Source organism: Pseudomassariella vexata (assembly GCF_002105095.1).
Source record: "Pseudomassariella vexata strain CBS 129021 chromosome Unknown BCR38scaffold_2, whole genome shotgun sequence".
Classification (NCBI taxonomy): Eukaryota; Fungi; Ascomycota; class Sordariomycetes; order Amphisphaeriales; family Pseudomassariaceae; genus Pseudomassariella; species Pseudomassariella vexata.
In genome coordinates this window covers 3301451-3328579 of record NW_024467957.1, presented here as the reverse complement: position 1 = coordinate 3328579, position 27129 = coordinate 3301451, and the positions used below count along the sequence as shown (strand labels likewise).

General features: G+C 49.8%; 9 protein-coding genes across 9 annotated transcripts; 3 read left to right on the top strand and 6 right to left on the bottom strand.

Annotated features, from left to right (window-relative positions):
* Positions 1-79: 79 nt before the first annotated feature.
* On the bottom strand, positions 80-1069 carry BCR38DRAFT_471714 (uncharacterized protein). Its single transcript, XM_040862878.1, has 2 exons — positions 423-1069; positions 80-366 (listed from the first exon to the last, which is right to left on the bottom strand). Exons 1-2 carry the CDS (start codon positions 860-862, stop codon positions 207-209), a joined length of 600 nt encoding a protein of 199 aa, XP_040720364.1. The 5' UTR covers positions 863-1069; the 3' UTR covers positions 80-206.
* A 346-nt stretch (positions 1070-1415) lies between these two features.
* BCR38DRAFT_422073 (uncharacterized protein) lies at positions 1416-2082 on the top strand. The gene is made up of 3 exons (XM_040859480.1): positions 1416-1602; positions 1659-1733; positions 1791-2082. The coding sequence occupies exons 1-3, from the start codon at positions 1509-1511 to the stop codon at positions 1847-1849; spliced, it is 228 nt and encodes a 75-aa protein (XP_040720363.1). The 5' UTR covers positions 1416-1508; the 3' UTR covers positions 1850-2082.
* Positions 2083-2975: 893 nt separating this feature from the next.
* BCR38DRAFT_481550 (uncharacterized protein) lies at positions 2976-3479 on the bottom strand (the record flags this gene model as incomplete). Its single annotated transcript, XM_040863391.1, has 1 exon — positions 2976-3479. The coding sequence occupies one exon, from the start codon at positions 3477-3479 to the stop codon at positions 2976-2978; it is 504 nt and encodes a 167-aa protein (XP_040720362.1).
* Positions 3480-3527: 48 nt separating this feature from the next.
* Positions 3528-3701, bottom strand: BCR38DRAFT_332567 (uncharacterized protein; the record flags this gene model as incomplete). Its single annotated transcript, XM_040855160.1, has 1 exon — positions 3528-3701. The coding sequence occupies one exon, from the start codon at positions 3699-3701 to the stop codon at positions 3528-3530; it is 174 nt and encodes a 57-aa protein (XP_040720361.1).
* A 1397-nt stretch (positions 3702-5098) lies between these two features.
* On the top strand, positions 5099-6960 carry BCR38DRAFT_362226 (aldehyde dehydrogenase). Its single transcript, XM_040857179.1, has 3 exons — positions 5099-5211; positions 5275-5316; positions 5374-6960. Exons 1-3 carry the CDS (start codon positions 5153-5155, stop codon positions 6830-6832), a joined length of 1560 nt encoding a protein of 519 aa, XP_040720360.1. The 5' UTR covers positions 5099-5152; the 3' UTR covers positions 6833-6960.
* A 652-nt stretch (positions 6961-7612) lies between these two features.
* BCR38DRAFT_422070 (C2HC5 finger protein) lies at positions 7613-9361 on the bottom strand. Its single transcript, XM_040859479.1, has one exon. The coding sequence runs from the start codon at positions 9268-9270 to the stop codon at positions 7672-7674; it is 1599 nt and encodes a 532-aa protein (XP_040720359.1). The 5' UTR covers positions 9271-9361; the 3' UTR covers positions 7613-7671.
* A 528-nt stretch (positions 9362-9889) lies between these two features.
* Positions 9890-13455, bottom strand: BCR38DRAFT_105989 (nonribosomal peptide synthetase). Its single transcript, XM_040853333.1, has 3 exons — positions 12603-13455; positions 12312-12548; positions 9890-12258 (listed from the first exon to the last, which is right to left on the bottom strand). The coding sequence occupies exons 1-3, from the start codon at positions 13312-13314 to the stop codon at positions 10004-10006; spliced, it is 3204 nt and encodes a 1067-aa protein (XP_040720358.1). The 5' UTR covers positions 13315-13455; the 3' UTR covers positions 9890-10003.
* A 3741-nt stretch (positions 13456-17196) lies between these two features.
* Positions 17197-19200, bottom strand: BCR38DRAFT_481546 (glutaminyl-tRNA synthetase; the record flags this gene model as incomplete). Its single annotated transcript, XM_040863390.1, has 3 exons — positions 17197-17277; positions 17349-18580; positions 18642-19200. The coding sequence occupies 3 exons, from the start codon at positions 19198-19200 to the stop codon at positions 17197-17199; spliced, it is 1872 nt and encodes a 623-aa protein (XP_040720357.1).
* Positions 19201-24051: 4851 nt separating this feature from the next.
* Positions 24052-26921, top strand: BCR38DRAFT_362216 (OPT family small oligopeptide transporter). Its single transcript, XM_040857178.1, has 2 exons — positions 24052-24599; positions 24649-26921. The coding sequence occupies exons 1-2, from the start codon at positions 24089-24091 to the stop codon at positions 26772-26774; spliced, it is 2637 nt and encodes an 878-aa protein (XP_040720356.1). The 5' UTR covers positions 24052-24088; the 3' UTR covers positions 26775-26921.
* The last annotated feature ends 208 nt before the right edge of the window (positions 26922-27129 follow it).

The following is a 27129-nucleotide window of genomic DNA, read 5'->3' as shown; positions in this document are numbered from 1 at the left end:
AGATCAAGTACCATTTTCCTTCGGTAAGGGCATCACTGCCCTTCAGATCACTGAAAACGAATGGACGACCAAGTATTATGGAGGTTATAATACCCTGGAGACGTGTACATCAGTATTTTAGGTTAACTTCTTGAGTACCTTCCGCATTTCACCAAAGACGATCACTACCAAGCCGTCTTCCTACACCGATAGAACCCGAGCTCGACCTAGTTCACATCCTGTGGCCCCTCGCAGCCCACAGACAACTGATCAGCACAGTGTGTCGTATGGTGCAAACTAATAGTCTTGTTATCTAGGAACTCCATGCGGTGATCCATCGCGTACTGCAGCTTCCTCCACTGGAACAAACAGTGCTCTCCGTGATAACTGAGGTCAAAATAATCAGCATTATACACAACAACAGACGCAAACTTCAGGCTTACCGGTGCGTATACACCATAATCTCTTCTCCAGCCCACAACTGTTCCGGGGCCAACTCCATGGTCATGTTGCGATCTTTGTAAAATTTCCTGTCTTCGAAAACAGGATGCGCAGATGTCAGTTCGGGGAATACACACTGCGGTGGCATCCACCCATAGAATAGCGGCTCCATGACGCAACCGCGGGCCTTCGCCGTCAAACTAGATCGGCCGCAATAGTTCCACTCTTCAGCTTCAATCTCGGCTGGGGATATTGGTGAACCCAGAGCAGACACTGCGTGCTTGATGGCAAGTAGCATGGCAGCGAAAATGAGTGTAGTCACACATCCGGCGCCAAAGGGGATGATTCTGGAGTGACTGCGTTGTTTGGGACCAGGCAAGGAATTCTGAGATTGAGCAAGATTCTCGTACTCGACGTTTCCGTATGAATCTCCTGGCTTCATTTTGATCGTATGATGAGGAGGTGGTGATACTGAAATTATGGCAGACGATGGCCGACAAACATGAGTTGTTTACATGCTCCGCAAATTCCTGAGAGGTTTTGAAACCCGAAAACTATAATTTCATTGACTCGAAAACGTACAAGAAGAACGCAAAGCATTTCGACTTACACAGTGCCTGAGATAGCGACGGAGAAAACAGGTAAAAATGTAATCTGTTGCTGATCTCTTGACAAGGGGTCGTTACTAATGCACGGGCCAATATAATAGAGATGTGCAGTGGGTGGATTCGTGTGGTGAGAAATCACTCGGCCGCCACGAAGGATTCGTGTACTTTACTCCATCAAGAAGGCGACACAACGAGTTATGCTCATTCCATGGAATCCTTATTGTCTCGCTTGAAAGCTTCCGAGCATGCCTTTACGCTAATGTAGATCGTATACACGTCAAAGAGGGGTAGAATGACGACCAGTGAGCATTGCTTGGATGAGGTTGTTATTCGTGTGCAACCCTATTCGCAGGAGTTTTTTCCATGATATTATACATATAAAGTCCAGTAGCTTTGAGCAACACACAATCCACACTTTTGACCACTCTATCCAACCTAAAACACCCACTTCACATTAACACCATCATTCCAACCATCAAAATGAAGGGACTCTTGCTTATCACCCTCGCCGCTGCTGGCTTGGCCGCCCCCCTTACCAAAGAACCTGAAAAGGCAAAACGTGTCTATGAAGGCGGCAAGCATGAATCCTAGCTGTTTGCATATGATTGCAATGCATTAACACAGCATTAGTTTCCTGGATTGTGCCTGCAGGTCAAGAGGGTGACGCCGCTGAGGCTGAAAAGGCAAAACGTGTCTACGAAGGCAGTAAGTCATGAACTGTAGCTGTTTGAATATGGTTGCAATGCATTAACGCAGTGTTAGTTTCCTGGATTGTGCCTGCAGGTCAAGAGGGTGAAGCTGCTGAGGCCGAAAAGGCATAAACAGCTTAAATGTTCAGCTGTGGTCTAGCTCAAACGTTGGGACCCATCAATTAAACCAAGGGCAACTGATACAGGGACACTGCACAACCAATTCTAGGAAATTATGATACTACTGGACCCCTAGTCTTGACAACAAGCACTGTCATATCGATCTAGATACCTGGCGAATGCACTTCACCCGAGCAAATAAATCTACAGCACTTGCAGAACAAAATAACACATGTGTCTTCTATTCTAGCCTCGATCTGCATATAATGTAACTTCATCATTGCGGCCCAGTTCAACGCTTCCGGTCTCAGCTTGAGTCTTCTCGCTGCAGCAAACACTATCTTTTACCCCGACACTTAGCGCACCATTAGAATTTGGCGTAGTTTCAGCCTTGGCCATAAGTTTGTTCCCGTACGCAATGAACAAGGGGCCAATCCAGGTGAGATGATAGCCTTTATGACTTCTGTAGTGCATTGGATCTTCCCTCGACACAACTGCTTGGTAAAGCAATAATCGCCGTAACTTGTTTACTTTTCCCAGCCACGTTCCTAGTCCTGTTTATAAACCACGGAAAATTTGCCCAGCTCGACCCGGATTCTCAAACATAGGCCCCGGACTCGACCCCATGCCCCGAGCGGATAATCCACGCAGGTATTCGATGTGGCTCTCCTGCAATCGACGTTTTGATGATTGCAAGATTTGATCTAGAGTCGTGGTCATAACAAGTTGGATCATTCCCACGCTACGACGGGAACCTAGATGCCTCTGATTACCTGCGCCATTGCTCTCTTGAGACAGCCGCCAGATATACCAGCCATTTTCTGACACTATTTGCGGTCATGGCATATGTCTTGGTGTTCCTGCATTGGAGGGATAAAAAGCCGTTGGTACGGTCACGGAAAATAACCGAGGATAGGAAGAGCAACCACATTTAATATTAGATAATTCGGGACAGCTATGTCATATTTCACGTATATAAACGGGGGGCATTTGTGACTAAATCTCGTCGTTTCTCCGCCAAACAAAGTAATGGATTTCAACTATACCAAAAGAAAGGTATCTAATTAATGCATTCCCTGTTAACCTTTACAAAGTCGTTGAAGAGCTGGACGTCCGACACAACGAAGGACTACCTACATCAATGGAAAGTGACCCAGACCTCAAAAAGGTGTCTGAGTTGCTGACGACCACTTTCCGCATTGGCTGTCGCCTGTCTTCCCTTCCCCCCCGAAGATTGCAGAGTCAGAATCTGTGACTTCACCTCCAGCTTCTTAACTTTACTCTTCCACTCATCCATTCCACATACAGTATCCCAGAGCTCCTTCCAGCTTTGCTCGTTATGCCGATACATGTAAATGAGATTCCCCGTCACATTCTCCCTCAAAAATGGGCCAGCCTTGGCACTTCCCACTTGACCACCTAATAGCAGAACTGGTGCACCTGTGTCCTTCCTTAAAAGTCGTAGGCAGCGATCGGCCACCACTTTCTGGTCTTTGAGGCTGAATAGGTGATAAACGGCATACATGTGCAATATTGTGACCTTGTCATCCAACAAAGCCAACTTGTCTTCTGGTGAGTTCGTCAACAGATCACCCGGACACAGGAAGTGATCCTTGGGCAACTTGTCTGCATCGTTGAACATCTGGAAGCCAAGGTCGATCAAGTGCTGCTCGATATCGCTCGCCCAGACTCAATGGGACATTGCGCCGTCAAAGATGAGCTTCCGGATGTCTTGGCCAAAGCATGTACCGAGGTTAAGGAGCAGCGGCTCTACTTCGCCTTCTTTCGTGGGTCGCTTCAGTGGGGTCAAAACGTGTTCTTTGTACGATGGAAGAGCTGAGAGGTCGAAATTGAGGAAGCGCATATTGTTAGATATTCACGTATCTTGCAGTATGACCGTGATATAACGGTTATATGAAAAGAATAATTTGGTGGTTATGGTTAGGTCACTGTTTTTTCCATGCTCGATTCCCTCTATCTGTTCTGTTGGCTGTGTGCATTGCCTTTAAGTAATCTGAAGGGTCCAGCCTTACTAGGCTACCTCTATCCCGCCTTTATCCTGAAGCACAAAGCGCTTTTATTCTAAGCATAAATCGCTTTTCAACCTTAGGAATCACTGTGGTGCTCAATCCCACATTTAATATCAAACAACAGTCTAGACAAAGCTAGAACTAACGATATGGTGCTTCTATGCTCCAATACCATGTGACCCGTCGTTTTTGACACATATTGCCGATGCACGGGTAGCGGAAGCGCTCGTAGGCTTTATTACGCAGCTCCACGACATGTTTGACCTGATCTTCTTTGGGGATTCTGGAGTATGAGGCGAGGAGTTCTGACATTGGCCCTGGGACGGAGTCGATGGTGTCTTGCAAGTGGACAGGTAACGCGATGCTGCTGCCTCGTTGTTGTTTGTCATGGTGACGCTTGTTGATTTCACAGAACTACTCGTATAATAATGAAGATTATCAGCGGCTGCGGGAGCTTAAAGGACGTTGGAGATGGAAACGCATGTATGACGTAAGACCGCGTATACGCCGGTAGGCTCGGCGATAAGCAATACCCGAGACTATCTTTAGGAGTAAGCACAGCTCCTAACGAAGAACAACATCTATAGTAGTCTCATTCAAGTAATATATTAATCGTTCCTCAAACTAATTTGACTTTGAGCAATTAAATTTTCTTATACACTTACTAGTAGCTGTCGACGAAACTCATATACTGAAAATACGCGCCTATTATGTTAGTTACAACCAGAAACAATCATCTACATGACTTTCGGTTTTCATTGACAGTGATCCATGGCACTGCGGAACTCACCAAGGAAATAGCTCCGTTAATTGGAGCCAGGATCCAAACCTGGTGAAACTCAAATATGCCTCAAGCCAACATTTTAGAATGCATTGCTGTGTCGCTGAAATGAGAATTTCGCAGCCAGAGCCATTCACATGTCGAGTATATGCCTTCTTCTAGGGGTTGTTGGCAAGGATCGCAAATGCTCGTGCATTTGCCCTCATCTGCGCCGCCTCCCAAATGGGCTGTAAGTGCGAGAGCCCCAGTCCCAGTGGGGAAGAAAGGTTGATAGGTTAAATAAAACTGAGTGACTTAAGAATAAGAGTGTGTCTAGTTAATCATAGTCGCTGAAGGTTACGATACCGAAGTCCGACGGTTTCCGCCCCGGTGGTCACCGGCGTAGACCCCGAGGTTAGCCCCACACTAGATGCCGGCCTGGCATGTCAAAGTTACCGCCAATATTTTCCTCGTCATCTTCTACATGGACAAAGATTCTCACTACTTGACTAATCATTGCTCATCATGTCAAAACCGTATCACATGTGGGTTGCGGGTCAAGAACGACCGGGAAAGGCGGAGTTGTATGTGTTTTCAAATGTGCCCGCACGGCGTATCAGTCCGAATCGCAGCTAATAGAAGCGCAGAATACCGGTTGAAGATCCTGCTACTGGTGAAATATTTGCGCAGTAAGACTTTCAGGCGTAGCTGCTCCTGTTCATCGGAAGTATTGACATTTGGAGAAGATGCCATGCTGCATCCGCCGAAGACGTCCATGAGACAATTCAACTGGCACACCAAGCCTTCAGGTCCGGCGCTTGGTCTAAAGCGCCCAGGCAAACCCGCGCAGACGTCCTGGACAAAGCAGCCGCTCTATTGACCGAACACCTTCCCGATCTCATACACCTAGAAGTCCGCCAAACCGGCCGGGCAATTCGCGAAATGAACGCACAGGTGCCGACACTGGTCAAGTGGTTCAAATACTACGCAGCATTACTCCGCATCGAGCAGCGGTCCGTCTTGCCCACGATGGGCAAGCTGCACAACTGGGTTGACCGTGTTCCGCTGGGAGTAGTTGTGCAGATCACGCCGTTCAACCACCCCCTATTGATCGCGGTCAAGAAATTGGCACCGGCATTAGCAGCTGGAAATAGTGTCGTGGTGAAGCCAAGCGAGCTGACACCCCTGACCACACTTTTACTCGGAAAGTTGCTCAAACAGGCAGGAATACCGGATGGTGTCTTCAACGTTTTGCCGGGCTTCGGCGTGACGACGGGTCGTGCAATGGTAGAGCACCCTCTTGTTCGGAAGGTAGATGTTACGGGTGGCACGCAAGCTGGGAGGGCGATTGGCTCTATCGTTGGAGGAAATCTCGCTAGGTTCACTGCGGAACTTGGAGGCAAGGCGCCGCTCGTCGTTTTCGAGCAAGCCGATGTGGATGTCGCGGTGAACGGCATTGCGTTCGGCTCGTTCATCGCCAGTGGGCAGACATGCGTCGCGAGCACTCGAATCATCGTGCACAATAAAGTGCTCCCACACGTGCTTGAGTGGCTCAAGGCCAAGGCCGAGTCAATAATGCGGCGGATGGGCTCACCCAGCAACGTGGAGTCGATGATGGGCCCGCTAGTCTCAGCTAAACAACTGCGAAATGTGGAGAATCTGGTTGGCGAGGCGGTTGACAGTAAAAATGCCATAGCCATCACTGGAGGAGGCCGAATGATGGGCCAAAGCACGCTCGATAGGACTGATTTCTCCAAGGGCTACTTCTTCCCGCCTTCTATCCTGACGTCCAATACGACCGATCGCGGCAGTATTCTGAAGACCCGAATCTGGAAGGAAGAAGCATTCGGCCCCGTCATCGTCGTCGTCGGATTCGACACAGAAGAAGAGGCTATCACCCTGGCCAACGACAGCGAATTTGGCTTGGGTGCTGCAATCTGGACCAAAGATCTAGCGCAGGCGTTCAGGGTGTCGGAGCAGATTGAGGCGGGCATCGTATGGATCAACACACATCATCGCAATGACCCGAGCAGTCCCTGGGGTGGGGCCAAATCGTCGAGTGGTGTGGGAAGCGAGAACGGGGTTGATGCGTACAATGAGTATACCACTATGAAGAGTACGGTTGTAAATTATGCTTCGACGGAAGAGGCCTTGGCTTCGGAGGATTGGTTTAAGGAAGGGAATGGGGATGTGAGGTATGGTTGAGGGGAGGTGCACAGCGTGTACGTTAGTATTCGTAATCAGGCTTCAAATAGTAGCATACAGTAGTAGCCCGTGCCCAATATTGATTATCTTCCGTAGAGCGCGCACCCATTAATACCGACTTGATCGTGGGATCGTCAGAGGACGATAGAGTGGAGCGACTGGAGTGATTTATTTATTTAGGTTTTTTCCCCAAGTGAGGCATGCGACTCTTGCAGGGAGGCGTGTAAATGGTTCCTTGGGCCGATAGTCATATTTCCTGTTATACGGAATTTAATTGGTGTCCTCAATCTCTATTTTCTCAATGAATTCGACATGAAAAGGAGACCTTAACTCCTTGACGATGCCGCGGGTCGTCACGGAGGGAGAGCCAGTGGGAGACGTCTGACCAAGGTCCAGAAATAGAGGATAAGCGGTGAATCTATCATGGTATCGATGCACCGGGTGGCTATGTCTTCTAGGTATGCATTGCGCGAGACCTAACACAACCACTTCGGTACTTATTCTCTCCAACTAGTTTCAGGCCACTAACTATAGGCCCGGCGGGGGACATAGGCAAATCATGCTTCGGATAGTGTAACGACTAGTGCCATTCGGACAGGCAATACCAAGTTTCCTGAGGGGTTTATAGATGCTGGGACGTGACGTGATAGAAATGGGCATATCTTAGCAGCCCCAGGCTCTAAGCAGTGAAATTGAGATGCTCCTCGTGCAACATGCATCTGCAAAATACTCCCTTGGAGTATCCACCTATCGCTCATCAGGACGGAGGCACACTTACGCTCAATCGTGAAACAACCTCAAGGTTTACTCGTTTCTGTCTCTATGGTGCTAAACTATTGCTAACCACAACCAGGCTCATCGGCGTTGGCCACAACCGTCTGATCTTCTACACCGCGCCTTCCATAAGCGCCTCCGTCCAGTATCACGTCCTCATTATTCTCCAAATCGTCCTGCACCTTCCTCCATCTCGTCTTCCTGTCTTTCCGACCTTCCAAGCCGGTGCCTTTCCCCTTTGTCTCAAATACGGGCTTAATAAGCCCTCCCAGCAACGGATTCTGGCTGAAGGCTCCGCCGCTGCCGCCGCCGACGTTTCTACCACCAGCTGAGCCACGGTTTCCGCGAGTTTCCGCGAGCACTGGTGCTGCCGTGTCTAATTGTTCATCTGGACTCTGAGGACGTTGTCTCGCAGCCATCTTGCGTACGACCTTGCCGCCGACCAAGTCAATACTGACGACCTGCTGCATCTTTTCATACTCAGGTTTCGCATTCCATTCCATCTCCCGCATGATCTTCTGCTGTCGTTTTAACTCACGCGCTCGCTCTTCCGGAGTGGACCACATGCTGCCGCCAGTGCCGGCCATGGCCCCAGCGACATCAAAATCAGCGGCTTCATCCCTGACCGTCGTCCGTCGGGCATTCTGGGACTGGAATGCGAGCAACCTGTCGCGGTGCTCCAGTGCCTTTGCTTCCGCCGAGTTTGGTTCGTCGGTATTCTCGCGCGGCTTAGTGAAGGGCGCGGGAGTTCGGGACACGTCAGGCCTTTTGTTGGCTTGTCTGTCGGCAGCCATCTTCTCGCGACCTCGCTCTGCTTTCAGCTCCTGGATCATAGACTGCACCTCTGACGTGCTCAACACAGGGGTACCGCAGAAGGTACATGGACCGAGGCCTTCTTTGACACAGATGACCTTCCCGCAGCTCAGGCAATTGGGCGCTGCCGCGAGAAGTGGATGTCGTGCGGCCACGCAGTTGCATCGCCTGGTCTCATCGTCGTTAGTTTTCGAGGGGTTTGTCGTCATCTCCAGCGCCCGGATGGCGGCATCCAGATCCGAGAGCGCGGTGGAGGCGCCATGCATAGCGGTGCCACCAGATATGTTGATTTTGGTTTTGGGCCCAGGATTCGAAGACTGCGATGCCGGATTGGACTTGGTCTTCGGCTTTGGAAGGTCTGAGATGAGGTGGCCAGCAGCTGTCCGTGTTACCTTTGGTGGTGGAGTCGCAGATTTGGGTGGCGCCTTCGCCGGCGACACGGAACCGCTTGACGTGGATGCCGGACTTGGCCTTCGTGCAAGGAACTCATCGTTGGAATCCTTCTTGTTGTATGCTGTGCCAGGAGCGGGACCTAGATTAGTGATCTGCCGGGGCGCCAGGGTGTGCAACTGTGCTTTCTTCTTCTTTGCGCCTCTTGGGGGCTTGGGAAAGGCATCTGGGCTAGAATTCTGTCTTGCTGTCGATGCTGTTGCTTGCGACGAGGCGGATTTAGGGTCTTGCCGCCTTGAATTGAAGGACGATATGAAATCCACGGCGCCAGGTGAGTCACCAAGAAGGTTTCCAAAGTGGTCAACCGCTTCCGTTTTTGACAAGGTCGCTGCGTAGTCCAGCACCTGTTTCAGTTCATCTTCTGGCAGCGGCAGAAGCCTCGAGAGCTGCGAAATCGACATAGTGTAATATTGTGCAGCTCTCTTGCCTATGCTCCTTTTCTGGGCCAAGGAAGAACACTAAAAGACGTTCGTGGTTTGATGTCATCAAAATGGTGACGGACAATGGACGAGTGAGCTGCAGCCTCCGTCGGTTGGTTACTAGTGGTTGAGCCACGATTTCACAGCCACAGCTTCGATGTTTATTGCCGAAGAATTGCCGTTCGAGACAGTCAATTATCGGGTTTTCGTTCCCCTGTGTGTCCCTGGAGGCGGCAAGACCAATCAAGCAATATAGCTTTGAAGATATGTACATGAAACCGCGAAGCCAGGCAGTTCTAAGATGATAATATGATATAACTAGGTTAGATATGAAAGCGCTCGTGACATTCTTGGAACGATACGTACTGTATCGCTACACCGGCTAACCTTACATCAACCCAGAACCATTTTACTAGGCTCATCCTAACTCGGTAACGAACTTGCTTCACGCAAATAAATCGCCCTTCATGTCCAACCAGGTGTATCATAACTTTCAGCTGAGCAATTAGAAATTCAGACCGAAGCGACTTCGAAGATATTACTAATTCAGGGGTAGGCAGAACGTCTTGCCAAATCGAGCGTGTACATGAAGCTCAACGAGGTGAACATTTCATGGGCGTATTTGATTTCCTCGAACGGTCTAAATCTATGCAGCGTTGAACAATATCTATCCCTCTCTGCTTCAAAAACAAAAGTAAATCAATTCAAAATACCCCTATTGGAATCCCCACTGTTTACACCACCGCTTCATCATGTCCTTCGTAACAACACCCGATCTCGCCATAGTCACACTTCTCTTGACCGTATTGCGCATATCAAACTGCATCCCGTGATGCCCGGCCTCCTGATCCTCAGCTAACAACTTGTAAAAGTCGAGTAGCTTAACACCAGCATTCGCATCGACGGACTGAATCCCATCCGCCTGGCTTTTCTCCAAACGGTTGACCCATTCTCTGAAGCTGACGAACTCCTTGATCCGGTCCTCGCCGTAGAACTCCTGCACCGCAGGCGCCAACTCCTTCCAAGAGGTCACTGATGGGTTCACGCCGTGATAGTAACCTGTGATGTCCTCAGGATCGACCTTCTGCGCCACGCCGAGAATCTCAAGGACCAAACTCGCAATGCGTTCTGCCGGCGTCCAGTCGACCCTGTCCATGGCTCCCAGGTTGCTGGGCAGCGCCTTCATGTACAGACTACTGGCCACGATACTAGGCAGCCACTCCTGTCGGTTCCAGGCTCCTTCCTCGCGTTCGGGGCCGGCGATCTGGCCCACTCGGATAATGGCAGCGGGAAAGTCTCCCACCTTGGCGGCATCTTCCATAATCAAACTACCCACCATCTTACTCCGTCCGTATCCACCACTAGGGATACTCACATCATCGAGTCTCTCCTCGGGGACGGGACCACGGGTAGTCGAATCCCACCGATCGGCCGTGCCAGTGGACGAAATGAAAACAACTGCGACCCTCTTCTCGGCTTTCGCGGCGAAATCTGCCAAGTTCCTCACACCGCAAAGGTGTGGTTCAAACGTCTCGACCGTGATATTGAAATTAACCGGCCACGCATTATGCACCACGCGATCCGCCTCCTTTAACAGCCGCGCGTACACATCCCTCGGCAGGCCAAAATTGGACCTCGACAGATCGGTGTGGTAGAACTCGGCTTTGCCCTGGTAACTGGGGTCCAGACCCCTCCCGACCATGGCCTTGGCCTGCTGCTTGACGCCGCCATCTGCGGCGCGGTTGAGACAGATGACCTTCTTTACCAAAGGGTTGTGCGCCATCTGGTCGAGGAGGTAGGAGCCCAGCATGCCGGTTGAGCCGGTCAGGACAACGGTCTGGCCGACGTCTGACGGGTTGGGACGCCCCTTTTTGTTGGGGAGGAGGTTTTGCGTGTATTTTTCATACAGAAACTGCATCGCGTGTTGCTGCTCCTCGTCCTCGTTGGCCTTGTGCTTCAATCCGCCGTACAAGACCGAGTCGAGGATGTAGCGTGCCAATCGGCGAGGCGTGGGATTGCCGTAGATGACTCGCGTGGCCAGAGTCTGCGAGTCGACGTTGTCCTGGCCAAATGCCGCAATACCAGCACGCAGGAGACGAGAGGCATTGATTACTTGCATTGAGTCGATTCCGGCGGCGAAGAACTCGGTGTCGGATTCCAAGTGAGGGGAGCCGAGGTGGTCTTCGAACATCTTGGCGATGGACTCGACCAATGCTTCCTCGGAGCTGATGTCCAGGCGAGGGGCGTCAGAATGCGAAACCAAGTTGGCCTTTTCGTACAGAAGGTCGATCTCCTCAGCATACGCTTTGATACTCATAGCTCTCTGAATCGTCCCCTTGCCTGCACGATGGAAGGGTTTGTCGGGGTTGGAGACGGCAATGAGGTCCCGGCTGATCCGCCCGTGGGCGACGGTCTCCTTGTTGGCTTGGACAACCAGGGGCCAGATTCTATCAATGAGTTTCTTTTCCTCCTCGGCATCTTTGGGAGGCGTAAGAGGTTCGATGAGCAGACCGGGCTGGAATCGCTGCGAGCCGACAACAAGAGCGGCCTTCACTTCGGCATGATCCGAGACGATCTCTTCGATGGTAACCGGGTTCAGCTTTTCGCCGTTGGAGAAGACAATGATGTCGTCCGAGCGGCTGTAATACAGCCAGTGGTTTGGCAGGGTGGGGTGCGGTTTGTACAAATCCTTGGTGTTGTACTCGTCGGCATCGGGGAAAGTGTAGAAGAAACCCTGCATACCAGGTTCTTTGGCCTGACGCACCACGTGGAGCTCATACACTTCATCGTCATCCTCAACCTTATGCCACTCGCACCCGAACAAATCATCGTTGAAGATGAAATACTGCCAGAGCTCCGGGTCGGGTTGCCAGTAGACCTGAAACGGGGCAAACTCTGTCGACCCAATGGAATTTACCAAGACAACACCATTCTTCACCAATCGATTTCCTGCCTCGCGAACGAGGTTGCCTGTGTGCATGTCAGTGGATTTATCCTTTTGAGCTTGATATGATGCAACGTACCACCGCCAAAGATAACGCAGTTCAGCTTTGCCAACGCCTTGATATATTCTTCGCTTTGGCTCATATCCTCCACAGTGGCCGGAGGCAGTACAGCCGACTCCACGTCCAACTGATTCAGACTCTCCATGACCAGATCCGAAGATAGGGGTCGGTCTGCGATGCCAAGACACACGGGTATTTCCCAGAAAATGGACTTTAGGATAATTGTGTACAATGCAGCAGCATGGAACAAAGGCACTGCGAGTGTGAGCCGTTTCTTCCCCCAAAATACGAGTCAAAAGGAGCACCAACTGGGAACGAAATGCCTCTTGGACTTCTCCGCCCACCCTTTGTGCAGGGTCTGCGTCCCATTCCACTCGCGAAGGTTATAACATGCATCGCTAATCGCCAGCATGCCCGCCTTCGCCACAATCGGCTTGGGCAAGCCTGTGCTACCGCTCGTGTGAAGCACCGCGAACGGATCATGCTCAGCCTGCTCCCACGTCTTGTTGTAGGAGAACTCGGGCACCTCCTCGGCTGGGAACCAAGAGTCCATGGAACTCACCTCGATAGCCTTCATGTCTCTCTCCTCTAACCACGACTGCACCATGGCGCGGTGCGTCGGCGAAAAGGCCAGTACATGGCAGTCCGACATCTCGAAAAGGTTAATTTGTCCTTCTTGTGAATTTCTAGGTGAGATGAAGAGCGCCTTGTAGCCAGCCTTCACCGCCGCTACAACAACTACCAGATATCGTACATCGTTGGGACCGATATACGCAATTGTTGGGAAAGTTCCGGGCGTTGCCTCGCCGCAGTACTCGACGATCTTGTGTGCACAGCGGTTGATAGCATTGGCGTAGTCCTTCCATGCCACAATGCGCCAGCCGTCTTTTGGGTTGGAAGATCGCGGGATCTGGATAAATTCTCTGTCAGGTGTTTTACGGGCGTTCTCGTCAATGACATGAGGAATGAGACGTTTCCCGCGGTTGGCGTCGCCTAAGCTGGCTGTGCCGGTTGCCGTCATGCTGAAGATGTATTTGTGTGGTTGTATCTGTGTCGCTATAGTGGTAGGATCTGTTGAACAGCTTTGTCGTTTGATATGTGATGTAAGATAGACGGCAAGGCGTTATCAGATGCGGAATTCACCAGTTTTTCGTAATGGTTTGCAAGGAACTGAGCAGTGGCCTTATCATATATCATTGTACGCTGACACACGTCCCGCCCGCCCCCGAAAATGGCGCGAGCATCTCATCGAATCTTTACCGACCCCTGCTTATGTCCCTTCCTTCACACCACTATTCCGCTAATTGTGATCATTCCTAGAGTCGGTTCTTTGGTTTTTCCATAGTACTGCTCGAGTTTGGGGGCCAAACCTCTGTGGCTAAGAGCGACACCTCGCGTAAGTGGAAGAAAGACTTCATAGGCTCCGTCAGACATTTTCGCCCCAGATGATCAACGCATACAAATCGTGTGAGTGGACAAGTACCGGTTTACTTGGGCAAGGGTATCATTGCCCTTCACAGCACTGAAAACGAATGGAAGACCAAGTATTATGGGGGTTGCAATAAGCTAATAATCTGCATGTCTGGAGAGGTGTAGAAGGTACCAAGAAGGGCAACTATTGACCTTATGGCCGACCGCCAGGTAACCGTTTCACTTAATGATCGGCATAGTCGGTGTTAAGTGCAAGCTGAGTCTGTATGTCGCTGACTTTAGCTATGCACAATGCAAGCCGATTCGTCGTTGGAGTCGGAGCTGCCGAAGAAGCACGAGCGGCCGCTTTGGTATGATTAGTGATCATTGATTGAGATCGAGATAGCTTAGGCGATGTCGGCTGACCACCGGAAATACAAGCTTGTATTTGAGAAAGGTGGCTTACTTCCGACGGGTACGAGCCTTAAAGTCCGGTATCGAGACTTGCATTGAAACCTTGCTCACTACCACTGGTGGCAGAACAGATCGATCGTACATTATACTTAGCCAGGCATGTAATATGAGGTATTCAGCTGCGGTTTATTACATTTAGCTTGCGCTAATAACGCCCCTATTCCTCTGTTCTTATCTGATTCAAATGAGTTTCTATGAATAAGACTCGGATCAATTCAACACAATGAAGCTCTTAATTGGCCTTGGTGGTTGCCACGAGCCTGGGGCAGCATGGTCAGTCCTTGTCTAAGCTTATAATTGAGAAGAGGGGCTTCGGTTGAGTTGATCCAGTCGTTTTCAACTAGAGCTATATTACTTCGTAAAATCCAAGTAACTGAAATACCCGCAATAGTGATTCATCTACTTCAGATTGAAGATACATCTATAGGATCAAACAAGTACAAATGCATGCCATTGATGTATCTGTAGAAAAGTCTGACTCGAGTCTCGAAAGAAACAAATTTTTTAAAGTCAAACTTGGCTATCTGATTATTTGCACCTCTTGCATGTATAGGTTCAATCTGAAACATAGAGACCCATTGAAACAGATTGATAGCCCAGTTACGTGCAACTGGCATTGATCATTCCACATGCAATGAACAAGCCATGAAACCAGTAAAGACGCAATTTTCTGTACATCATTCATTGAAGTAAACCTTGCTGATCTGATAGACTGGTCAGAGGAATTCTGCTGAGACAATAGCCTTGTTTCATAGTCGACTTTAAAGATGAATCCGGAAACTTCTGACTCTTTATTCCGTCTGGTGCATTGCTTGTCTATGCTATGTATTGTCCCATGACTCCATGATCTATCGCTTTACACAGCGTTACGCTCGGCGAAATTAACGCCCCCATTAAGCCTGGGCAGCCATTATACTATCTATCTCTTAATACCGTAGGACGGTGTTAAAACGGCCACCCAAGTACAGTAATCGTTTATATCGACACAGTTAGGAGTAGCAAAGTTATATACCAGCTCTTAAATTTGTCTGATGAAATTATTACTATTATTATTGTAGACTACATGGATAAGCCGAGAAGTGTATAGGCCCCTATAGAAGCTAGCCGGAAGCAATAGCATATTATCGATCTAATAATACCTATCCGGTAGGATATCTAAGCCCACCTCGCGGCATATGGGTATGAACTAGCAGAGTTAACTTGAATGGAAATTGCTGTAGAATCGGAGTTTACCCCACCAGTTAATCCGCTTGACATGCTTCCACGAATATAGGAACACCCCACGCCAGCCCCGGACCTTCTACGAGCCATTGAGGTCAATGAGGATATCGACTACATATGAATATTGATCAAATTGTACAAGGAGATATTCCCATATGCACTTGAAGGTTTCTGGGCTACTAGTTCTCCTGCTCCTTTCGTCACGCCATCTGAAACAGCAGTCTCGATATCTTCGAGTTATGCGCGCCTACGAATTCATTTCAAAGGGAATGGAGCAAATGAGTGAGGTGTCTGAAATTGACGGGGATATACCGTTTGCAGAGGCGTTCCATGCGCAGGACGAGCACCTGGTCTGATTCCTCCTGGCGCGGAATTCTCAACTGAACTATATTCACTTATCCCATTTCGTGTCCGGCATGATGCTGCGCATAGCTGATGTATGGCTCACTGTGCCTCAGTCAACCTCTAAAGTGTTCAGAGGGTGGATATCTTCCCCCATCTGTTCTAAATCTTCTTTGATTCGGGCCATGCAGTTCCGAGTGGACTAATACTATACTGTATGCACGTCGCTGGCCTCGACATAGCCTTTGACATATTCCGAGTCCTCCACCAAAAATGTTACTGGGCCGTCAACAACGGTAACGGCACTCCTGAGAAAGCTTCAGGGACAATTCTGCACTTCGTCTTCATGAAACTCACAAAAGCGCGCCCATCAAGACGCAACGCTCCATCCTTGATCACCGTACATCCACGCCAACAACGCACCTCCTGTGCCGACTGATCAAAGCCGGCGGACTCGCCAACCCGCAAGATGAAAGTCCAGCTCCGCACCTGGCTCTGTTCATTTTGACTTGTTCACCACCGTGCTGACATTTCGCGTCTGCGTGACCTCCGCGAGGAAATAATAGTGGGGAGAAGGGTGTTCTCGTTCGTATCATTTCCCAAGATGGCCGCGATGAAAAGGGCTTGCGATCCAGGGAAGGGTACAGGAGGCAGGTAGATGACTTGGAGACGCAATCATGGAGTATGACATCTAGGGCTATGCGGCCAGTTGAGATTGGCTTTGGGGATGGGTGGGTCAGTGGATGAGGTATGGCCTGTTTAACCATGACTGGCAAGCACCTGATTAAGGAGATAGTTACGGGGACAGCACCTCGGAATGGTTTCTAATGTCATGATTTACATAGCATCAATGGCTAATGGCTATGCTGCACAATTGTTTTATTATGCTATACATCGTAGTCGTTTAGTTATCCAAAGCGCATATACTTTGATAACCTGTAGTGATTCGTTACCAGACCTGAAACAGCTAGTAGCATCCCATCCAGATCATGCTCGTAAGTATCGTCTGACCATAAATGAAATTACGGAGGAACTGGAAGTCCACCGGTTTCTAGACTGCTCGTTCATATTCAGCGGAGCCTAACCATTTCATGACGACTTTCGGCTCCTTCTTGTGACGGCGGTCGCAGGTGACTTCTTAAGTGGTAAGGTCGCATGAGTAAAATGATAACATGGACTGAATGGCATGATCAACGTAGATATAAAGTCCAGATTCGCCGGACCGTCAAGACTCCCAAAGCTTCAAGGTATTACGGTCCCTTTTCTGGGATCTACCAAGGGCCGTGGAAATTTAGGATGTTCGTGGAAATCACTAAGAACGACTGGCATTAGTGACAAGCATAATTCCACATCTGGCCTGCTTCTAACATGACACCAACGTCCGAATCTTTTTTCAACGCCGAACGATAACACCCCCTTGAAACCCCCATATGTAAGGCGCAAAGAAAACCAGAGTCTAATTTTTGCCAGCGTCTTCCTTGAGTGACACAATCTTGTTCAACACAACCTTGCTGTCGGTGCTGTCCGAGTCCACGGCCTAAAGAGTGGTTAGCCAGCGCTCGGAGCGCAAAGGACGGCATATTTGTGATGATATGGAGTTGAACTTACGAAGTATGCCACTCTCATTCCCTGAAACCTGATGCTCTCGGGACCACCCCTGCCCAGTTCACTCTCACCAGCAGCCTCGGGCCATGGCGCGCGACGCTTCACCTCGTCAAACCCCGTCTCAATCATGGCGTTAGGGTAGATGATCTCGCTATCAGGATTGATATCATTCAAGAAACCTCCATCAGCGTTGTCCGGTTTTTCGGATTTGAACAGCGAGTTGTAGATGCGAACCTCGGCGGTGCGAGACTCTGTGGCCACCCACTGGATGAAGGTCTTGGGTTTCTTGGTTTCCTTGTCGAAGACGGCGCGCACCTCTGTAACCTTGCCGGTGGTCTCATCCTTGGAGAAAGATACGGCCTTGATTGGGTAAGGGGCGTGCAAGAGTCCCACAGTCTTATTGGGTGCCAGACGGAAGTAGTCCTTGTTGTCCTCCTCGCGGAAATCAGATCGATCGATGTAGACGGTAGGCGTAAACTTGATCTTGTGGGATCCCATGGCAGGGTTCTTGGGAGAGAACGGCACGTCCACCTCAAGCTCTTCTGCGCCGTCGATAATAACGGGTATAGGGTCGAGCACCAACATCAATCTGGGCACCGTCCGCTCCAAGTATCTTCGGATGGTCTGCTCAAAACGTACCAGCTGAATGACAGACGGCGCAGTCGTCACACCAAGTTCATTGACGAATTCAAGGATAGCTCCCGGCGGCACACCACGTCTCTTGATGGCGATCAGGGTGTACAGACGGGGGTCGTCCCAGCCACGTACGTACTTTTCGGTGACTAGCTTCATAATTTTCCGCTTGCTGAGCACAGTTCCAGTTATGCTCAGACGACCGTACTCGCGCTGCATCGGCTCGTACACGCCGAGCGTCTTGTTGAGCCACTCGTAACTTACGCGGCTCTGGACAAACTCAGTGGTGCATAGCGAGTGGGTGATGCCCTCGAAACTATCACATAAACAATGGGTAAAATCGTAGGTAGGGTATATCCGCCATTTGGACCCGGTGCGGTGATGTGGTTTCTCGAGAACGCGGTATGCGGCCAAATCCCACATCTGGGGGTTTCCGTCGGTGATGTCCTGCTTCATTCGTAGAAAAGCCTCTCTGGGTTTGTATTTTCCATCACGCATACCCCTGAACTCTTCCAGATTGGTCTCGGGGCTCTGGTCTGCGTGGGAACATCGGAAACGGTCGCCATGTTCTTCACCGCCGCGCTGAGCCTTTATCTCGTCGTCTGCATCGCCATGAGTGTCAGCATGCCTCCATAATATGACAGACCAAAGGGTTTCACTAACCATTGCAGTGACAGACGTAGGCATTTCCCTGCCCAACAAGCTTCTCTGCTAGGTCGTACAGCTTCTGGAAGTTATCGCTCGAATATGTGATCTTGTGGGGACTGAAGCCGAGCCACCGTACCATCTCCTCGATGGCAGTGAAGTATTTCTCCTCCTCAGCCTCGGGGTTGGTGTCGTCATATCGCAAGTAGCATTTACCCCCATGGTACTTGGCAAAGCCGAAGTTGACGGTAATGGCTTTCGCATGTCCAATGTGTAGGAATCCGTTGGGTTCGGGAGGGAATCGGGTTGTGACAGGCTTCTTGGGGCGCTCTTCGAAAACATCGTTGAGGAAGCCCTGCTTGAACATGAGCTCCGGGTCGAGGGCGGGCTCGTCTACCTTTGCCTTTGGTTTGGGCGCGGCATTTTCTTTGGGCGCTGCAGCTCCCTTTGCCTTCGCGGTGGCTGCCTTCTTTGCGCGCTTCTGGGTGCGCTTCTTGAGCTCGTTCTTGGACACCATCTCGCCCGTCTCCTCGTCCAGAAACAGCTTGGCCGTCGCTTCGGTGATGGCGTCCGCCATGATTGCGGGGCGGTCAATCGACTTCGATAGGCTATTGAGTTGTATGGCGGTAAAGGTATCGATTTATCCAGTTGCAAGAAATCGCGGTCGTCAAATCGCAGCTGATCAGACACTTGCAGAGTGACTCAAGATTTGGTTCGGTCGTTGCCAGCTTCTTTTTTGGAGGGGCAACAACGCGGGGCAGATCAACCAAGCCCAGGCAGCCACGACAAGCTCAATGCACAGCCTCTCAATTTCCCGACAACGGATCATTGCTCCCAAGTTGCCGGCGGCCAAACCCTAGAACAATCAATGGGCTTCATGACCAGCTTGAAGACCACGAGATGCCAGTTTCGCTCAAGAAGCAATTCACGATGCAACACCGTAACGGTATCATCGAAATATGTTTCATAGTTTCAACTCCGCACCTTTGGCAATCCAAATGTAGTCATGCGACTCGAGTACTTTAGGCACTATCGTGTCGACAATTGCCGCTTCCCTGCTTTCTCCCGACCGAACTCCAGCTACCACGACTGGCGAGCATCACGATATCCACGAGCAGCCGACGCGCATTTGCAAAACACCCGGTCCGATTCTCCATGCGCGACACCCAAATTCCTCCCTCCATTCAAAAGGACGAGAAACTACAAGGCCCTTTCAGTCGAGGTCATGTGTGCGATAGATGTCTGAATAGACTGGCTGTGCTTCAGCCTTCCCAAGTTCTGGATAGAGATAAGTGCTCTGCCTCCAAAAAGAATTAAGGACCCGCCTCGAATCTGCGTCACAGAACAATAATCACTTTCCCAAGATGCATAGCATAAACAGTGTGATTCATCGGATAGATATCTCTTGTCTCTGGTTTCGAATTCAAGAGTGGACTAGTGTCGATCCAATCTAACTATTCTACAACTGAGTCAATGTTTCCCGTATGAACTGCGGGCCCACCGTTGCAAACTGTATACTTCTGCTCCAAGCCCTCTCCTTCGCCAGAGAAGTTACCATCACGCCCTTCTGGATACTTTGCTGCTGAATGCCGTGGCCCGTCCTAGACTCAATTGCACGTATAAGAATCTACGTTGCATCGTAGAATTAATCATGATAATGCTGTAAGTAAAGCTGGTCAAATTCCATTCTATGATCCAGTACTCTGTATAGTGAGAAGCGTCCAACGTACCCCGCGCTTCAGGCCACTCTCCGTAGCCGAGGCCGCATTCCATTGCATTGACTGACACGTACAGTTCCATACTAATGGGCTATCTGCATGTAGGGCCTGGAAGTACCAGTAACCTCTGGAGTCGTAGTCCATTTGACCAATTCGTTACTGAATCCCGATAAGGAAGGTGGTTCAAAGTCAGACACTATTGCGGCTTCACCTCAATTCACGGTGGGAACCCGGCAAACCGCATCGCTGCAGATAGGCATGCACCTCCCGGATGTATCATTGTTTCCCGCAGGAACTCACCTGCCCTATTGTGCAGGGCATGCTGTTGAACCGCTATCCCTATCTTTAAGTGGACGATGGACTTGATTCATATTACGGGGTTGGCTCGGTTCATCTATCCGATTGATACGTAATGCGTATCAGTCCGTCCGGTACGGAATCGCCACTGGTTCGGCCGCAGTCCGGAGGGTGCCCGGTGTGAATGCTAGAGTGGCTTTTGTAGAGTGCCGCCGGTGCTATGTGGACGACCATACGCGAAGTCTTTCAGCCAAGGTCAATATCTTTCAAAACATGGGAAACGGAGGCACATTGTTGAGGCTATTTATGATGTAGGATGTACGGGCAGCTCGATGCCGTGGCTCGCTTTCGACGGATGTGTCTGCTTCCTGCCCAAGAGCGACTAGCCCTGTAGCCTGTTCTATCTACGAATGCATACGACACATGTGCAGATGAATGACCACGACTCGAAGCCTTCGACGGCCTTGATAGTAGTTGTCACAGCTGTTTGCCGTATTCACCGAACTTTCCTACGTTTTCATCATTCCGAAACCTCTTATATATCAACAACTGACTCAAGTGTGCAGCCAAAGGCACACTTTTCGGTACTTGAGGCCATAGTCAGTCTCTTGAACTTGGGGAGATCAGAGATACAGCCAACTCTATGCTTTGTTACAGCTTGCAATAAGTCCGATAGATGTCACATGGGACGCGATTCCACAAGTTCATCTCATTTGGGAAAAGCGCTACCCTTCCAATAACATCCTGGTTAACTTCGCCCGCCATGATATTGTCCAGCTTGATTCTTTTCAAGACTTCACAGTGGTTGATACATCAGAGACTCTGAAAGTCGATTCTCAAGGTCATTCAAACCGTTTATGTAAGCTTATTTCGTTTCTACCTTCCATAGATTAATAAAAACAAGCAGTCGTTTCTTCATTTCAACCACTATTGCAGGACGCTGTTTCGTCGTTTTGTATAAAGAATACCGATGGTATGAAGCCACAGGGAATCCTATTGGGTTGTCACATCTTCAGTTAGATACCCAAGATAGCAGTGTTCCTTCTTCATCCCCCATTAACCGAAACATATCCCCATCAAAACAGAGAGTAGAAGCACATCTTCGCCATCTTCAAGAATCTACAAGAATTGCTTATCCTAAGAAAGGAAGAGGTGTTGCTTGTTTTTGATGGGAGATTGGACAAGCCCAACCTACGAGCACACTTTATCCCGAGGGTCGTTTGCATGGAATCCACGAGATAGATTAGAGCCTATAAGAATATTCATGATTCTGTGACGGTTCCCACTCTACCCCCCTCCCCCGCGAACGTGACAACAAGTCGACCAAGTAAGGAGTCCATGTTGTCGTTGAAAAGAAATAGAAGCTCTCGGTCTTAGCGATCCAGCCGATGCCGTGGCTTCCACACCAAACCCTCACCTCCTTAGCCAGTATGACTTCTCGAATGCTCCAGGTCCTTGTGAAGTATTTCCTGTGGGACACCTTGGCAGCAGTAACCCAGGATATTTCAAACCCTTTGTCCTCCTTAAATGCGCTATGTGGCTACAGTGTTACGCGCTTATTCAAGTCCCAGGTAGATAGCTGCTTGGTCAATGCATATGCTCGCGCGGCGTATTCGTCGTCGTTGCCCAGCCATCTGACAATCACCTTTACCATCCTATACATGTCCGCTATGAGCTTGATTTGGTCACGCCTTTCTACTGGCTTTTCTTCATTGATAGAGATGGCGTCAATCCAAAACTTACTGTCCGATATATTGGTATTTCACAATCGTTCCAGGAAACAGTCAAGGTTCTTCACTACAGAGAGCTCACGGTTATTCGCACAGTTGTGACAAGGCGACTCGTTCATCATATCTGCGAATTTCCGCTATGCTTTCCGCTATGCGGCTGGCGCGCTCCTCCGCGTATAAGAACGCGCGTAGTATTGGAGGGTCGCACTGTGAGGAGCCGGATCTGGTTAGGTGCAAGGCCAAGATATTTATAGGCCGACATGTTCTTGACTGGCAACGCGAACTGCGACAGCGCATTCACATGCAGGTTCGAATTGCTCATCTTTGGTATCATCCATTCTAATAAGTTATGAGTCGAGCGGATAAGTCTCGTTGCTAATTGGAATAATTCCAAATAGCACCAGTAGGAACCCAGAGTGTGCACAAATGACCCATCACACGTGAAAAGCCCAGAGACCTGCCCATCGCCAATCATGCGGGAGCAAACCGTCGGCATTTAGCTGTACTGCCAAGTGCCCAAACGTTCTCCAGCCACGCAACGGACCAAGCTCGCCCGACATCAAGCAGATAGCAGCATCTTTCCACAGGACGTGACTAGATGAGCAACCTACGTAATTGGATTTATTTCGCAAATGAGGCTTCTAGCTTTGCCCAGCAGCGAGAGGATGATACGCATCAGCACCCGCTAGAGTCCTCTCTAGCCCATAGGCAATCGGCAAATAGATTACAAGCAGGTTCCAGATAAGACATTGGCACCAGACCATCATCGTATCGATTTCAAGAGCATAACGTACACAATGTAACGTAGCACAGTTGACTTCGGCAATTTACGATCGGGGAGCCGAGCAGGGGTGGTGGGAAGCGGGGAATGTGGTGAAAACGCATTGCCCATTGCCGGAAATATATGCGGACGATACCAATGATCTTATGACCAGACTCGTGCTTACAATCTTGATGTCCTAGGTACGCGAAGTGCAGAAATCAACGGCGCGTCACCAGCAAACCACTCTTGAGCATCCTCGCCGTGATGTACCATAAGACGGGATTCTTACTAGCTGCATTTGAGATTGAAGATGGGAGCATTTAACGGCTGTAGGTCATGGAGCCAATCTGTCCACTGCTAGCTCGGTCCACTCTCGAGGAGTGTAGCCAACTTCGCGTATCGGTTGTTGGGGTTTTCTGTGGGGTTCTGAACTCTTGAACAAGGGATCCTCGACGTCTAGCTTGACGGCAGACGTGAAGATGCTTTTCCCAGCCGAGATCTGTAGACGACATAACTGCTGAACGTCTCACCTCATCGAATATTTGTTTTGCAACTGTAAGTATTTAGATCATGAAGATGCATCCCGTTCCGCCACCACCATTGATCATCCTGCATAGATCCACATTGGGAATCTGGCACCCCCGGCCCTGACTAGTGTCAACCAAGGACTAACCGTCCCCGCAGTCTTCCTTATCCACTGCAACCGAGCATCCAACACCGGGCGCTGGGCGATCCCCTTTGGGAGGAGGGTCGACATCTTTCCATATACAGTGTCTGGTTATCAGTGGCTCGGCATGGTAGCATTCATGTCCCAATTCGTGTTAGTGACCCATGCCGTCGGCGACTTGCTCCGACTGGTGAATGACACGCAGATAAATATGAGATTTGAGAGATGCTCCGATTTACACAATTGTGCTCATGCGAGCCGTCCCATCGTCCTGTGTGTTGCTTCATCATATGGCCAGTATGTCTGGCACCGTAGAAAATGTCGAGGAGCACATCTCACCTAAAACCTTTGACTCCGATCCTGAAAAGACTCAACTCCAGAGCACCAACTATGGGGATCAAATCTCGCCCGAGCTGCTCGAGGAGCTGGCACCCAATGGCGAACGCGACTACATACTCGAAAAGATCAACAACATGACCGAAGAAGAAGCCATAGCCATCCTCGAGGAATCAGTCGAGTTCCACTCCGATGACTGGAACTTCCCTCCGGAAATGAGAGCGCGCATGGTTCGGCTTCTGGAAGGTCCCAAGGCATACGGCGACTTTTATGACCGTGACTTGAGAATCGATGCCACCATGCTAAGATACTCGTCTCCTTATCCAGGTGTTCGCGCTGTGGCCGAGCCAGTAGACAATTCTGATGTGCCCATCGAGACCGTCCGCGCATACTTTCTCGGAATCGGCTGGGCTATCATTGGAACTTTCATGTCGACATTCTTCAACAGTCGATTCCCCTCGATCAGTAAGACCCCGACTAAACCACACGTGTACATGGTACTGATTTCTTCAAGGTTTGAGTGGTTCTGTGATTCAAATCCTGCTATTTCCTTGTGCCAAGTTTCTCGAATTCATCCTCCCTGATTGGGGCGTCACCGTCTTCGGAGTCCGTCACTCACTTAACCCCGGCCCATGGACCTTCAAGGAGCAGATGTTTGCCACCATTACATATAACATTGCTATATACACCACCAACAGCTACGGCATGATCCTTGTACAAAAGTCACCGGTTTTCTACGGCCAGGAATTCGTCACATTCGGCTATCAGCTGATGCTGACGCTCTTCGTCCAACTCATGGGCATGGGTTTTGCCGGATACCTACGACGATTCAGTGTGTACCCGGTCAAAGCCTTGTGGCCAACCGTCCTACCAACCATTGCCATGAATCGAGCTCTGACTAGACCCGAACCCAAAGAAAATATCAATGGCTGGACCATCTCCCGATACAGATTTTTCTACGTCGTCACAGTGTGCATGTTCTTCTACTACTGGTTCCCAGGATACCTGTTCACAGCGCTCTCGACATTCAATTGGATGACATGGATCTCGCCACAGAATGTCACTCTGGCAATTCTCACGGGCTCTTCTCTGGGACTGGGCTTGTTCAACCCAATCACGACATTTGACTGGAACATCGCCACTTCTTCCTATGCTGCTCTGTCTCAACCTTTCTTTGCCACCTGCACGATGTGGTTTGGCAGTATTCTGGGCGGTTTCATCATCTTGGGAATCTATTATTCCAACATGTACAACACGGCCTACCTCCCGATCAACTCATCGTCTGCTTTTGCAAATGACGGGACAACGTACGAGGTCCAGAAGGTCGTTTTCAATAACAGACTCAACGAAACGGCATACCAAGAATATTCACCCCCCTTCTACTCAGCTGGCTACATTCTGACAGTCGGCGCCAATTTCGTTTTTTACCCTGTCTACTTCCTCTACATCATGATCAACCAGTGGAGGACCGTATCCACCGCCTACATCGACTTCTACAAGGGTTTGCGTCACGGAAAAGGGAACTACGAAGGTGCTATGGATGTGCACAGCCGTCTCATGTCCAAGTACAAGGAAGTTCCTGACTGGTGGTTCATCCTAATTCTGGTTGCGGCTGTGGTAGTCTCCGTCGTCTTTTTGAAGATCTTCCCACTTGACACTCCAGTTTGGCTCACCTTTCTCATGATTGGCATCAACCTCGTATTTGCCGTCCCCCTCTCTTTCCTGTCCGCAACGACGGGTACCAACTTGGGACTAGGCGCATTGATCCAGGTTATCACCGGCTTCATCCTGCCCAACAACCCCAACGCCTTCTTGTACGCTCAAACACTGGGTTCCTGGGCTCTAGCAGGCTATGGCGACAACTACGTCCAGGATCAAAAGATGGCCCATTACTGCAAGATCGCACCCCGAGCCGTCTTTCGCAGTCAAATTGGCACCATCATCATCACATGTTTCGTGGCTGTTGGTGTCCAAGACTTCATTTTGGAAAACGTCAAGGGACTATGCACGCCAGACCAACCAAGCCGATTCACCTGCGCAAATGACGGTTTTCCACTTTACGCAAGCTCCCTGATGTGGGGTCTTCTTGGTTCCAACCGAATGTTCAACTCCCTGTATCCCCTGTTCAAGTGGTGCTTCCTCATCGGATTCGGAATATCCGTCTTATTCCTGGTTCCGCAGACCCTTGGTCCAAAGTACCTACCTGGTGCCAAGGAGAATCTGCGGACTAAGCTCAGCCCTCGTACCTTCAGCATGTTGGATCGAACACTTTTCCCCTTCATTGCTTCGCTGTTGTGGTTGAACCCAATCCTCATCATCCAGGGGATCCAACACTGGGCTCCATCTAACTTGTCGTACAAGACACCTGGAATGATACTGTCGTTTATCTTCATGTACTGGCTCCCACGACATCGTCTGGCCTGGTGGGTCAAGTACAATTACGTTCTCTCATCTGCCCTGACGGCTGGTGTCGCCATCAGTGCTCTGATCATGTTCTTTGCCATCGGTTACAACCCTGTGAGTCTGAAGTGGTGGGGCAATACGGTTAGCTCTGCTGGAGTCGATGGTTCTGGCGTTGGAATTCTCCCAATTCCTGACAGAGGATACTTCGGCCCAGAAAAGGGGAGCTTTCCGTATTAGATGATTCTATGATTCACTAAGCACGCATGTTTGGGTACTCACACTTGGGTTTTTACAAATACTATGTTTCACCCAAAGTCCCGGGATGTATACTTTTGTTTGCAGTAGTTTAGTAATTCAAAAGCAGCTAATGCCGATTTTTATTAGACGTCCGAAGGGTACACCTATTATCCTACTATTAAGACTAACGTAGTCCACGGTCCAATTGCACACGTCGGCAGATTTTCGTACGCTACCACTTTGACCTGCGGTTTTTCACCACATAACTGTGGTTTGTTCTTGGAATGAAAGTGATATGATTCTGGCATTACATGCGCTTCAATCTGATCCAAAATTAAGTGTACGTCGCGCTGGT

What these genes read in the sequence shown, in the direction of transcription:
- BCR38DRAFT_471714 (XM_040862878.1), bottom strand. Translation starts at nt 862, where the DNA reads ATGAAGCCAGGAGATTCATACGGAAACGTCGAGTACGAGAATCTTGCT. An exon ending in ATTATGGTGTATACGCACCG is followed by an intron (nt 367 to 422) that starts GTAAGCCTGAAG and finishes TTTTGACCTCAG; the next exon opens with TTATCACGGAGAGCACTGTT.
- BCR38DRAFT_422073 (XM_040859480.1), top strand. Translation starts at nt 1,509, where the DNA reads ATGAAGGGACTCTTGCTTATCACCCTCGCCGCTGCTGGCTTGGCCGCC. An exon ending in AAAACGTGTCTATGAAGGCG is followed by an intron (nt 1,603 to 1,658) that starts GCAAGCATGAAT and finishes ACACAGCATTAG; the next exon opens with TTTCCTGGATTGTGCCTGCA. An exon ending in AAAACGTGTCTACGAAGGCA is followed by an intron (nt 1,734 to 1,790) that starts GTAAGTCATGAA and finishes ACGCAGTGTTAG; the next exon opens with TTTCCTGGATTGTGCCTGCA.
- BCR38DRAFT_362226 (XM_040857179.1), top strand. Translation starts at nt 5,153, where the DNA reads ATGTCAAAACCGTATCACATGTGGGTTGCGGGTCAAGAACGACCGGGA. An exon ending in CGACCGGGAAAGGCGGAGTT is followed by an intron (nt 5,212 to 5,274) that starts GTATGTGTTTTC and finishes ATAGAAGCGCAG; the next exon opens with AATACCGGTTGAAGATCCTG. An exon ending in ACTGGTGAAATATTTGCGCA is followed by an intron (nt 5,317 to 5,373) that starts GTAAGACTTTCA and finishes CATTTGGAGAAG; the next exon opens with ATGCCATGCTGCATCCGCCG.
- BCR38DRAFT_422070 (XM_040859479.1), bottom strand. Translation starts at nt 9,270, where the DNA reads ATGTCGATTTCGCAGCTCTCGAGGCTTCTGCCGCTGCCAGAAGATGAA.
- BCR38DRAFT_105989 (XM_040853333.1), bottom strand. Translation starts at nt 13,314, where the DNA reads ATGACGGCAACCGGCACAGCCAGCTTAGGCGACGCCAACCGCGGGAAA. An exon ending in CAAGAGGCATTTCGTTCCCA is followed by an intron (nt 12,549 to 12,602) that starts GTTGGTGCTCCT and finishes TCACACTCGCAG; the next exon opens with TGCCTTTGTTCCATGCTGCT. An exon ending in CTGCGTTATCTTTGGCGGTG is followed by an intron (nt 12,259 to 12,311) that starts GTACGTTGCATC and finishes ACATGCACACAG; the next exon opens with GCAACCTCGTTCGCGAGGCA.
- BCR38DRAFT_362216 (XM_040857178.1), top strand. Translation starts at nt 24,089, where the DNA reads ATGGCCAGTATGTCTGGCACCGTAGAAAATGTCGAGGAGCACATCTCA. An exon ending in CAGTCGATTCCCCTCGATCA is followed by an intron (nt 24,600 to 24,648) that starts GTAAGACCCCGA and finishes GATTTCTTCAAG; the next exon opens with GTTTGAGTGGTTCTGTGATT.